A 13,379-nucleotide genomic window follows, 5' to 3' on the forward strand; every position below is an offset into this window, starting at 1 on the left:
AGGACGTCCTGACCGTTACTTATTTTGAGCTTGCTCTCTTTCATCCTGAAACAATTTGTTCAAGTTGGAAACACTTGATTGACTCATGGCATGTCTGCCATAGGCAATCTTGATCATGTCATGGCTTTTACTGGAAGTTTTACTTAGTATGATGCAAAACTTCAGTGCCCAGTCATAAACAAACATTGTTGAGATGACTAGGCACCATGAAAAGGGTTCACATTAGAAGTATTTGCACTCCAGGACATGACTGGTAACTCGAGTGTTGGTAGCTAAGACCCTCTCAACCAGCAAAGTAACATACCCCTGCTTCATCATGTTTTTGCAGGAAAATTCAATCCTACTGCTTTCCAGACAAACCCTGGAATACCTTAAATGACAGCGATGGCCGATTGCTGCAATGAAGTGTATCGATGTCACATCATTTGTAAGGGAAGAAATTAATAAGACAGTGACTCCTAACACTTCATTGACAGAAATAAGTGCTGACCAAGGTAGAATCCAACTACAGTCAAGCCCCTTTATAAGAGACACTGATGTAAGAGACAAATGAGTATAAGAGTTATGAAGCGTGGAAACTTGGGCAAGTTGGCAGGACATAACTGAATGTAGGAACAGCGCAACCTAGAAGTAGTTACTTCATAACTACGGAAGCGAAAAAGCTTCCATAGTTACTAAGTAACTACATCTAGGTTGCGTTGTTCCTACATTCGGGTATAAGAGACACCAGTGTGCTTACAGTAAAATACGGGTTGATAAGAAAATGCATACAGGGTGCCCTGCCTATAAAATACATCTCATATAAAAGACAGAAATTGCTGCCCAATGCATTTCTCTTATATAGAGGTCCAACTGTAGTAATGTCTGTACGACCTGTCAAGATACTGAAAAAGACATGGCCATTGTGCTTAAAAAAATCTGATTCTTTGCCATGTTGTTTTTATATAGAATAGGCACCTTGGGGTGCCTATTCTATATATACATTTCATTGTTCTGTGCTCTTTTGCCATGGTACAATTGTTATATAATTAGGAGTGCAGATTCTAGCCTAGGGAAAATTTGTTGAAGAGAAATATTTTTTGGGACCCACAGCACTTTAAGGATCTTGTTGCAGGGAGGGTAGGAAATTTAAAAGACGATGAATACATGTGGACTTGCTATATATTTTCTTCCAAGAAGTTGAGAACACCTGGGCACACTACTGCTGATCTATTCGTTCGTTTGCACTGTTCTCATAGATTAGATAATAAGTTGGTAACATTACATCAAGAGGAAAAACTACTGGTTGCTTCATTGCCTGTCAACGGCGTTCATCCCATGTGCTGAATTCATCCTGCATTGTCATTCATCTTGCATGTATAGTATTCTGTCTTTGCTGTGTGAACTGTGCTCTGTTAAGGCTACAACTGGTCAGAGATCTACATTGTTTTATGCACATACATTTGCCAGCGTGTATGTTACAAGATAAGTTATTCTTTTATTTATGCCTCCTTTGTAGGTATTACAGTTCAGAAGAAGCATTTGCTAAAGTTAATGCCAAACTCAGGAGAGGTGACATCTTAGGTTGTATTGGCCACCCAGGTAAGAAGCCACTTTCTAGACAAGTGACTTGCATGTAGCTCACTGTAGTGAACCAACAAGGGATAGCTTAAATCATTCCATTTGCACCACACATGAAAACACTTATATTTCAGTAGGCAAAGTCAGCATAATCATTAATATAAATACCTGCATTTATTTTGGCTTTCTGTGTGCCTAATGGCTGCTTGATGAGAACTTTGTTGATTCAGCATGAAACTGTAGATTCGGTAGCCAGCTGTCAGGTTCAACATTTTTCTTTTTCAAGTACTGTTCTATTACTTGGACATTTCTTGCAGCACGTCCTGTGTTGATAAATATAATCTACCACTGCTGTTTTTAATATACATATGTATAAAAGATTGAATTTGGATACATATAGTAAACTGCTAACTTTACTGACTTCATTACTTTGAAGCTTGAGGGGGGGGGCTGAATTTACTTTTTGTGCAATATTGATTCTTATCTTTTTAAGTTTCTATGCAGGCCCAGACATTCAAAAGCATGATGCAAAGTGAATTATTTCTGTATCACCCCTAGTTTGGGAGCTACAGCATGTGTTCCAACTCATGATACCCTGGAATTGCTAAACAAAAACCAGATTGCATTGGTTCCCTAAACAAGTGTTTATTCTTGCATGTAAATACTATTCAACATGTTTTTATATGTTATGTTGACTAGCAGGTATGTTGTACTTAGTTGTACACTTGTAATCCCAAAATCTCTCACAACTGCGACAAGGGTAACAGCCTTTGCTTGAAGAATATTTGTTATATTTCTTTGAAAGATCTTGCTCCACCTCATTTTTATAAAGAAGGCTGTTATTTGTGTGTTTCTAATGTTTATTTGGAAATGAAAGTTCGCATGCTCAATTAACATATATAGTATATCTGTGAAATGAATTAGTATTAAAGACATTGATGCACTGCCTTAAAAATTACTTCATAATATTTAGTTTTACTACATTTATCCTAGTTCAGTGCACATCTCCCATGGTTACCCAATATAAATCTCATAGCTTTGCTCAACATATTAGTTGCTCATCATTGCTGATGTGAATGGCACTTTGAACACATTCTATGATAAAAAGTACTTGCCAAAAAATGAAATACTTTTTTTTTACTTTAGTAGAGTTCGGAAAATCTAATAAAACATGCTTACTGAGGTGAAAAATACTGTTTCAGTCCTGTCGTCTGATTTTTAGAAAATCTTTGTGGCCAATCACATTAACTGAAGTCACACTAACTAGGCAAAGTATGTCAACCAATGCATTTGGTCAATTACTCTCAAGGTGTTGCAATAGTACGTTCACCGTTGCCACTTTGTTTATCTTGGTGTAGGGCAGGTTTGGATACATATCTATTTAGCTAATATTGCCAGAATGCATTAGGTAAAAAAGATGTGTAACGCAAGTTGAGTTTAATTGGAGCGTATTTTTCCTAATGCTGCTATACAGTTCAGCGGGGTATGTGTGTGGCTTGTCATAGCTGTAAGTCTCCTGAACTTAATACTATAACGTTTTCAAATTCCGAAGACTAGTAGTGACATGCAGAGCACACCGGCAATAGACGTTTGGTCAAGTTGCCTGCCTCTCTTCAACATGAATTTATTTTAAGCATTTTGGTGCACTGTTTTGAAGGCTATGTTTGTGTGAGCTTAGGTGGGTGTGCCAAATTCTGAGCTAGTATAGGATATGCTTGTTTTGTTTTCCTTTTTAGGAAAGACAAAGAAAGGTGAACTGAGCATCGTGCCAGTAGAAATGGTACTTCTTGCCCCTTGCTTACACATGCTGCCCCATCTGCATTTTGGACTCAAGGACAAGGTATGCTAGCTTGGCATTTCACGTTTTTTAGCTGTCTACTATTGAGCCTCAGCTTTACTTATGCAAGTACAGTAGAATCTCATTAATTCTAACACGCCTGATTCGAACTTCTGGTTAATTCGAACTCACGATGAAGTCCTGTCAAGAGTATGTGTATTCCAATGTGCGAAAACGCCCTGTAATTCAAACTCGCAAGCACTTGCGACGGTCAATTCGAACATACCGCGCTCCGAAAATGCTCTCAGCCCCCCACCTAATCTCGCGGCGGCACCAGGAAAACTTCAAGGCTGCGAGCGAAGAAAATGTAAAGGAAAGAAAACGCTGAGGTGGAATGTTTTTGCTCTCTCTGAAATGCCGATCTGCGACGCGTCCGTGTCAGGCTTCTCTCTTTTCTGTCCCTGCCACGTTAAGACCCTCCTCCTTCCAACGCCGCGCGCGCGAAGAGAGAGAGGAAAAAAAAAAAGCTGTCGCTGGGTTGAATGAATGTGTGGTTGAAGGAAAGGAAAAAGGCACTATCTTCTGCAGCCCTTGCCCTTTGCGGGAGCACGGCTCTGCGCCTTCAGGGTGGTTGTGGTGGTAGTGATTAGAAGAGGAGAAAGGCACTTAATTTCTGCAGCCTAGTCGGGAGCGGGGGGAGTTTCTCATGCGCTGGTGCCACGCTTCCCCCTTTCCCATCCCTGCCATGTAACCCTTCTCCTTTCAACGACGCGCACAAGGAGAGCAAAAAAGAAAGAAAAAGTTGCCGGGGAGTGTTGGTTTTCTCTCACATGCGATCTGCTTCTCTCTGCGTGTAGACGTTCCTCCTTTCCAGTTACGTGCTGGCCATGTTGCGGCTGCGTAGTGGCAACTCCGTTACGCAGTCGTTGTGGTCGTCGTGTTTAGAAAGTGTCGGCACTGGGCATTTCCACATTTCCATGCGCAACTTCTCTTGCCAGGAGAATGCTGAAGCCGAAGTAGAAATGCTTTGCAAGGTGCGTGCGAAATTGATTGACTCGCTGCAAGGCAAACGTGTGGAGATGCGCATCACCGATTACTTCAATTAATAACGGATGTCCTCTGATTTGTGAATAAATGTAAGTCTTCTGAAACTTCCCCCACGTGTGTTTGCTCAATGCACATGTGCCACTGCATGGAGAGCCCTCCGTTTATTCAGCTTTCATTAATTAGAACTTCTTTTAATTTAAACAAATTTTCGGGCCCATTCGAATTATCGAGATTTGGCTGTAGTTTGTAGCTTTTTTGTTAAAGGGGTGCTGCAACATTTTTTTTAGCATGTTGAGAAAACGCTGCCAGTCTGTAGTAGCGGCTCTCTAGAACACGCAAGCCAGACCTTGTAGTGTGACACACAGCCTACAATTCACAATTAATGCTCAAGGTCATATAAAAATCGCTCCTTCTTCTGTCTACAAACAATGCCATATGCCCAAATTTTTGCTTCATATACCCACATTCATGGTGGTTGGCTGATTCGAGCATCCCGAGGTGCATAGTTCCAGTGACCATGAGATGGCAAGACACGCCTGCACGCGCTTGCGATCACACTGAAAGTGAGTCACTGATTCGAAGAAAATTAAGAAAAGAGAGGGCTCAAGGTCAAGACGTGCACCAACAAAGAAATGCATTTTGTCTTGCCCCCTTGTCGTCATCCTCCCTACATAGCTTTCATTGTGCTCACTGGCATGAAGGAAGAGAGAAAGCACTTGAAGCATGCGACAAATACCTGGAACTCCGTTCGTATACGTAACGAATCGTATTCTAAAAATTTTTGGGACATGTGATTTACGAAGCGTTATGCGCTAATCGTGAGACGATTCATCGCAACTGTACACTCCGTGCACTGCGACTGGCATGCCCCCTCACGGCTATCAGAGCAGACAGTCATTAAGAGCCTGAGCAGAACCAAACGCTCTCCCAATGCCCACTAGCCCGTTGTTTATCGAAATCATGAACTGCTGCTTGGTCAATTGTACCAACAAGTACACGTCGTGTCCTGCGGGAATGACGTTTTACAATTTCTCGACTCGTCCCTACTTTATTTGGCAGTGAAATAAGTGATCACGGCAGTGCACGTAAAAAGTGTTTGGTTCCCACTCCCTCTGCCGTTTTTAGTTCTGCCGCTGCATGCTTGAATTGGTCTGAGACGCAACCTCTGCACGTGCAATAATCTTGTGTGGCGTTCCTGCTGCCATAGAGCTGACAAAAAAAGAAATGTATGCCAGGCATTTCAATTCGCCTCAATACTGATGGAATGTTTTAATGAACTTTTAATAATTATCTACTCACCGTCTACCCTTCGTTGTTTTGGGGAATGCAATGTGAGGTCCATTAGTGCTTTGCTGGGTTGGCAGGACCATTAGTTGAGGGGGGAAATGAGTTACATAGCATATTACCGCAAACACAACTGGCCGCTTGACAGTGCTATGCGCGCTTGGGAGGATCAAGCTAAGACATTGGTTGGTCGGTTGACCCTTATTAAGCTGGCCCAAATCACCATGGAGGATTGACCATGAAACGGGCGGGGCCTTGTTACATCAATGGATTCGTTTATAATCTCAAGATGTTTAGCAATAGATAATTTTCAAAATGACTGATTAGCTTAATTCACAAAAAAAAAGAGACTAATGTTCTTGAAACATAAGCTTGATTTAGATAAACTTAGCATTCAATTTGTTGCGTTTTGCGTAGTAAATCGCATACGGCATCAAAACGTCCCTGTGGCTAAAACCCAGTGCTGTAGCCCCAAATAAATGTACCCCCAGAAGTGATAATTCAATCACATTCTTCGAATTGGTACGTCCGAAAGTCTTTTACTTTAATTGGTGAAAAATCCGCATGTTAGGAAGAAGTAATGCAGGGCGTGAGTAGCAGAACTACAAGTAAAAAGGGATGCTTTCCGAATGCTGTAGTAATGGATATACATTTCAGTGTTGGTTTCAGAAAACAACATAAACACAAGAGGTTGTAGTGAATGAGATAAACGTGAAGGTGGTCGAAGTGACCATTCCGTCATCTTAACCACTCTACAAGGTGAAACGAAAAACAAAACAGGGCTGCGGCATCCTCTCTGGCTGAAATATTAGTGCATTCTCTTTCTCGCCCGCTCCTCAATCTCTTAGCATGAGCTGGGCGAACGGTTAAGTAAAAACTACTATATACAGTTGAAGGACCTCTGAAACACTTTTTTAGTAACCATTGAATGGAGTCACTAAAAGAGCTTATCGCCTCACGAATTCAACACCGCAAATATTTTAAGAATCCGTCTAGTATGGGCGGAGTTACAAAGATTTGTCGCGCGCTGCAAACGCATTCTCTCTTTTCTCGTCCCGACGAAAGCGCTGGAAGCTAAGCAGAGAGGGATGGCAGGGGCAAACAAAATAAGTCACACATGCCTCGTGGCCTTGAGCACTTTTTTTTTTTTCTTCGAATACGCGGCGATCTCTGTAACGACCGAGCGTGCCATGTTCAAATTAGCCAGTGGCTGATAGATGGCCTTCTACGAGTGATTTTTGATCGTCTTCTGTCATTTGTCAATAGAAGAGGCAGTAATATTTAGCTGACTTTAATAATTTATCGTGAATTCCAGGCCATGTGCTATGCTATATTTGGCTCGCGTGTTCTTGGGAGCCTTCAGTACCGATCAGCAATGTTTTCTAACCATACTCAAAAAGTGTTGCAGGGCCCCTTCAAACGTGGATATAATGAAATTGACAAATGTATGAAAGAGGATTTCGATATATGTAGGTTCGGTACGAAAAATAAGTGCTCAAGTTAAACAAAAGGGGAACTGAAGGCAGAGCTAACCTAAAACGCTTATTTGGCTGTAAAAAAACTGCGTTGTTATTCCGATAGTCATTATATAGGCACTCTCGGCAAGTTTTCGCCATCACCATCATGTTCTGTAACAAGTCAAAATTCATAACATGCCCTCACGCATCGTAACTTTTAAGAGTGGATAAAAAGCGTGCGAGGGCTGCTGAAGCAGAGATCTAATAAGCCGGCCCATCTCTATTGCCTGTAGGCTGTATGCGATGACATGTCTTTGCATGTTAGAACTACTGTCAAATGCCCAAACAGAAAGGAAACCACCTGTCTTGAACGGGCTTGAAAAAATGCGGGCAGTGAGGGAAAGGGGTCGCTCAGGTAGGAAAGGTGAACTTTGATTTTAAGGGCATAGTTGCAATTGTTGACACGTGCTATCTGGGCAAACATCAGTGCGCTTTCAATGTGAAGACACTGTGTGAGAAGAGCACTTCTCCCTGGAGCGGTTGTATTTAGCGTTTTGCAGGAGTTCCACGATATCATATCCAGAAGAGTCTGCTGCCCGCCTTACTTCATATAACATTACAATTTGTTGCTATCACATTCATTTCATTGTATTCAACACGCCGTCGTGATGTTGCCAGAGCTAGTCTGCTAATCGCGAAGGGTACAATACCGCGAACTTGCAGCGCAAGACTGAAACGCATGACAAGCCGACCTCCGAAGATCTATCGTTGTCACTGTGGTCTCGGAGAGTTTCCGCCAGCACTTAATCTGACACCCCTCTGTAGTGCCGACACAGTTGTCTGCATCTTTAAGAAAGTCAGTTTCGGCACAAGGCCGAAGCAATGAATGCGATAGCGACCCATCGAACTGTTATACAAAGTAAGGCTAAGGTATTTAGGAACCATATGAACAGGGTCGAAAGTGTGTTGCACTGCAGCAGCTAGTTCTTCCTGTGTCTGGGCACATACGCGAGCCCACCTTGCTTGAGCGCAACTAGCACTCTGATGGAGCTGTTCCGCAGGTGTTTATATGACACGGGATGGCATCACAAAGGCCAACCTACATACAGCGTTTTCGTCAGCGTTTGTCCAGCATTTTCTTTTCTGCATCAGGACTCCGTAGATGTCGACGATACCGGTGATAGTAGTGAAAAGTACTTTTCCAGTGCACTTCACTAAAACTTCCACCTTGAAGTCCATTGACAGTAAGCCAGTGGTAAATGTTATGTGTGTATATGTATATATAGCTGACCGTTAGTGATTTTGATAGCATGGGTGGCATGGCCTACTTGGTTAACGCCGCGCACTGAATACAGCGAGTTGCTGGTTCGAATATCTGGTGGGTGCCTTGGAATTTTTTCTCCTGATTTATCTTTCTTTGTGCCTTATATAGTCATGAGGTCATGACATCGGCGAAGGGAGCAGACTGTAGTTCGAAGATCAAACTGTTTATTTGGTTGAACTTGTGGCCGATCAACGAAAATTTCGATTTTAGCAATACACACTGGCACTGAGAGTGGCGAACTGGGCGTCGTCTGTCGAAATACTGACAAGCGGCGAAGCAAATCGACGTTTATACATGTGCCGTCAAATATTCTAGTGTTATCGCTGGCGGACACGTAAGTTCCAGATTAATCTGTAATGTTCGCGTTACGCATATAATCTTAGCAAAATGATCTACTAAATTTCCAAAGCTTCTCGAACACTGCAGGCAATTGTTTGTGCTGAATATTACTTAAAGTGTAATGGCGCGATAACAAAACGTAAGGAAGTAATGTGGCAATATATACATACATCTACAGCATGAGACACTGTTATACCCGTGCCACACGGGCAGAAAAAATGGCATTTACCCCCGAATGCCTTCAGATTTATTGCCATTCGCGCGGTGCCACACGGGCGAACAAAATGGCATTCATCCGAATGCCATTCGAATGCCATTCGAATGCCATTCGCCACCAACTGCCTTCGCCAGAACTCAGTTGGCTGAGAACTGTTTACTCTCGACGACACAGCTCGCGAAGTGCGATTTACTTGAAAGTATATAAAACAAATCATATTGAGCTAAAAATGAAATTTCCCGTTTTTTATTTGCACTAAAGTCTTAAAAAGATGCTTTGAACGTTATACGAAGAAAATAAAGTATTGATAATGAAACGTTTGTCAATTTTAGCGAAACTTTGGCAAACAAGCATGCAACACTGGTATTTTCATCACCATCGAGTTCACTTTCTCCGTGACTTTCTCTGCTTTTTTCATCAGTTCCCACATTGACGATTTAACGTTTTCCCACACACAAGTGCTGCCGTGAAAAAACGAACTCTGCGAACATCTTCTTCTGAGATATGCGACAGGTGCGATGCGACAGGCGCCATTTTCTATTTACGCTGTGGATCTGACTAGTGTTGGCTTAGGTTGCTACGGTTGGCTGCAGCGTTGTAAAACAAAGCAAGAAACTAAAACTTAGGACAGCGTAATACGCTTATTTCTACATTTGATGATTATCTGATGTGTATGAAGCTTGTAAATGCTTCTTAATTTTTTTATTGCTATTCACTCAATGCTCACTTGGAAGGTGCTGTGATCGACATCATCAAGTCAAATGTCATTCGCTTTGGACGTGTAGTAGTGCCGGCGAAACAAATGTCATTTTCTATGCCCGTGTGGCACGGGTATTAAAGGGAACAGTCGAATGCCCACCATCAATATTCCTGGCCCTCTAAGAGCAAGTAAATGACGAGAAACGATCTTCATGCAAGAGGAGCCAGGACTTCCAACCACCAGTAGCCTTAAGCATATCCAAGTTACTCTGCTTCCATAACATAACGAAATCTAAACATGCTGCTCATGCAGGTGTTACCTTTAACAGTGGACCCATCTGTTCATATCCGGGACACGACGGCAAAAATCAGCCGGAAGTGTTCATATAATTGCCATCACAATTAAAAACAAACACTAGGCTGAACGTTATTAGGGGGCCACACCGCGCAGTGAAACTATGCACGCGCGCACGCTGTCAAAATGAGGAGCGAACGACACAGACACCACAGAAAACTATTCGGTAAAGCGCCCTCCATATTGCCACCTAGAGTTGTGAGCCGGCAAGCCCTAGCGAGCCGAAAAGGGCAAAGATAACGAAGAAAAAGTGTGGTTAGCGCCTCGTTTTGTTGATACACGCTCGTGTCTTTCTGCCCCGCTGTTCCTGTCCCTTCTCTACGGCTCTTGGTACGTGACAAACTGGTGGAAGTGCTGGGTGATCTATGCACCGTACCCCTCCACATAGCAGGAACACAAGCGTCGTACCGGTGGTCACTCCTGTGCACCGCGCCAGCAGAAGGATCCGAGGGCAATCCCCTGAGTTTGGACTGCTCGCAAACAACATGGCAGCTCCGACCAGCCATGCCGACACCAACCCAACCGGTACGAACGCCACAACGCCGCTCCATTGCACCTTACTCACACCGCGAACGCCAAATCCTTTTCATGGCACTGCACTTGAGGATGTGGAAGATTGGCTTGTTCATTACGAGTTCATACAACTACCAAACGAAGAGGTTGCGATGTACGTCGAGGAAATGACGCGCCTCTTCCACCGAGCTGACCCCGGCATGCCAGAAGAAAAGAAGGTACGGTACCTCATGCGCGGGGTGAAAGAGCAACTTTTCGGTGGGCTTGTACGCAGTCCACCCAAGACTGTGTCAGAATTTCTCACGGAAGCTGTCACCATTGAAAGCACCTTTAGGCACCGGGCCCCGTCATACGAGCGGCACATCAATGCTTCAACTACGGACTACTTTGGAGCTTTCGGTGGCCAAATGGATTTTTTCCGAGAGCTCATACGTTCAGTCATCCGCGAAGAACTCCAGAAGCTGTCATTGCCCTCGCAGCCCCCTACCTCTTCGTTGTCCAGCGTTGTCCGAGATGAAGTCCAGCATGCCTTAAGAGAACCATCTTGCATGCGGGATTATCAACCACCCGGTGACTTCCCCGCATGTGGTATGCTCAAGCTTTGCGGCAACCTGTAACACCTGCAATTCCGCATCCCACCGTGACCCCAGCCATGCTGCAGACGGTCCAAGCGGCGCCATATACAGCGCACCTCGCCTGATCTCGCGGAAATCAGACGTCTGGCGTGCGCCTGATCGACGTCTTCTCTGCTTCCACTGTGGTGAAGCTGGGCACCTGTACCGACAGTGTCCTTACCGACAACTTGGACTACGCGGATTTTCGACGAACTCACCACCACCCAGGTTCGGTCAGTGGCCCCCTGATATTGAAGAGTATGTGGCTCAACAGCGCGGAACTTCGTCATCCTTGCACCAGTCACGCTCCCCGTCGCCGCGGCGATTTTCTCCTAATCGCCGCACCTGTTCGAGCATGGCGCAGGGTCGGTCCCCCAGTCCGCGCCGGGAAAACTAACCACAGCGACCTTCAGGGGCGAGGCCGCTCATACTGGACAAGCTCAAGGCCTCCTACCGACGCTTCCGCAAACTGACGATTCCCCGACGACGACAACACCAGCTGGTTCCGAAAAGGTTTCATTAGATATTCCAGTGCTGCTCGACGGTCGCAAAGTCAGTGCTTTAGTTGACACGGGTGCGGATTTTTCTATAATAAGTGAAAAACAGGCTGCTCTCCTAAAGAAAGTGACGATGCCTTGGAACCTCAAGCCAATTCGTACTGCTGGCGGGCACATCGTCATGCCACTCGGCGTTTGCGCAGCACGAATACAGATTCGTAGTTCAACCTTTGTTATCAGCTTGAGCGTTTTCCTTCAGTGTTCTCGAGACCTGATCATTGGCATGGACTTCCTGAGGGAGCACGGTGCTATCATCGACATTCGACAACGCCTCGTCACGTTCTCAACAAAAAGCGCCACACCAGAGCATAATCCCGGACACGATCGAGTATGTCTGCGGGTAATTGACGATGCTGTGACGATACCACCGCGCTCAAGTGTTATGGTTCAAGTGGCTGGTAACAAATCAGCACACGGTGAAATGGTGGCGGAGAGCAATCGATCCCTACTCTTTTCCCAAAGTGTCTGCGTAGCACGAAGCCTAGTAGACCTACAGGATGGCCATTGCGAGGTACTTGTTACGAACTTCAGCTACGAGCGCCGACACCTTTTCCCTGGTACTGTCATCGCCTATGCCTACCCAGTAACTAATGTGACTGAGTGTTTTGCTTCCGAGGCAACCAATAATACCGAAGCACCTCTCCGGGGCGTCTACATAAATCCAACGCTTTCTGACGAAAACAAACGAAGGCTTAACGACCTGTTGATAGAATTCCACGCCTCTTTTGCACGTTCATCGAGAATCCGCCAAACATCGATTACCAAACACCGTATTATCACCTACGGCGACGCGCACCCTATACGGCAACAGCCTTACCGCGTTTCACCAACCGAACGAAGCACGATTCAAAAGCAAGTGAAGGAAATGCTTCAAGACGGTGTAATACAGCCATCAAGTAGCCCTTGGTCATCGCCAGTGGTCCTTGTAAAGAAGAAGGATGGTACACTTCGCTTTTGTGTCGATTATAGGAAGCTGAATAACGTCACAAAGAAAGACGTGTACCCATTGCCTCGAGTGGACGATTCTCTTGACAGGCTGAGGCGAGCAAAGTACTTTTCCTCAATCGACCTCAAAAGTGGTTATTGGCAAATTGGAGTCGATGAACGTGACCGCGAAAAAACGGCTTTTGTAACTCCTGACGGCCTGTATGAGTTCCGAGTGCTCCCATTCGGCCTCTGTTCCGCTCCGGCCACATTCAAACGAATGATGGATACCGTTCTCGCTGACCTTAAGTGGAAAAGTTGCCTCGTCTATCTAGATGATGTCGTTGTCTTTTCAAAAACGTTTGACGAGCACCTTCGTCGCATTCGGAGTGTTTTTGAAGCCATCCGATCCGCTGACCTTACCCTCAAGCCAGAGAAGTGCCATTTCGGCTACAATGAACTGAAGTTCCTGGGTCACATTGTGAGCGCTGCAGGCGTTCGGCCCGATCCCGAGAAGACTGCCGCTGTGGCCTCTTTTCCAGCTCCGACAGACAAAAAAAGTCTTCGGCGATTTCTGGGGCTCTGCGCATACTATCGCCGCTTTATTGAAAACTTCTCTAAGGTTGCGGAGCCTCTCATTAGACTTACGCGTGACGACACCCCATTTCAATGGACTGACGAATAAGCGACTGCCTTTGCGGAACTGCAACAT

General features: G+C 44.7%; 1 protein-coding gene across 2 annotated transcripts in view; it reads left to right on the top strand.

Annotated features, from left to right (window-relative positions):
- LysRS (Lysyl-tRNA synthetase) overlaps positions 1–13,379 on the top strand; it is a 79,715-nt gene that overhangs the window by 22,916 nt on the left and 43,420 nt on the right. For both annotated transcript variants that reach the window (XM_037428678.2, XM_037428679.2), the window contains 2 exons: positions 1,499–1,581; positions 3,297–3,400. In XM_037428678.2, coding sequence (XP_037284575.2) covers positions 1,499–1,581; positions 3,297–3,400 — 187 coding nt within the window. The remainder of the gene's footprint in view (positions 1–1,498; positions 1,582–3,296; positions 3,401–13,379) is intronic.

The sequence above is a fragment of the Rhipicephalus microplus genome, chromosome X, assembly GCF_043290135.1.
Source record: "Rhipicephalus microplus isolate Deutch F79 chromosome X, USDA_Rmic, whole genome shotgun sequence".
NCBI classification, from domain to species: Eukaryota; Metazoa; Arthropoda; class Arachnida; order Ixodida; family Ixodidae; genus Rhipicephalus; species Rhipicephalus microplus.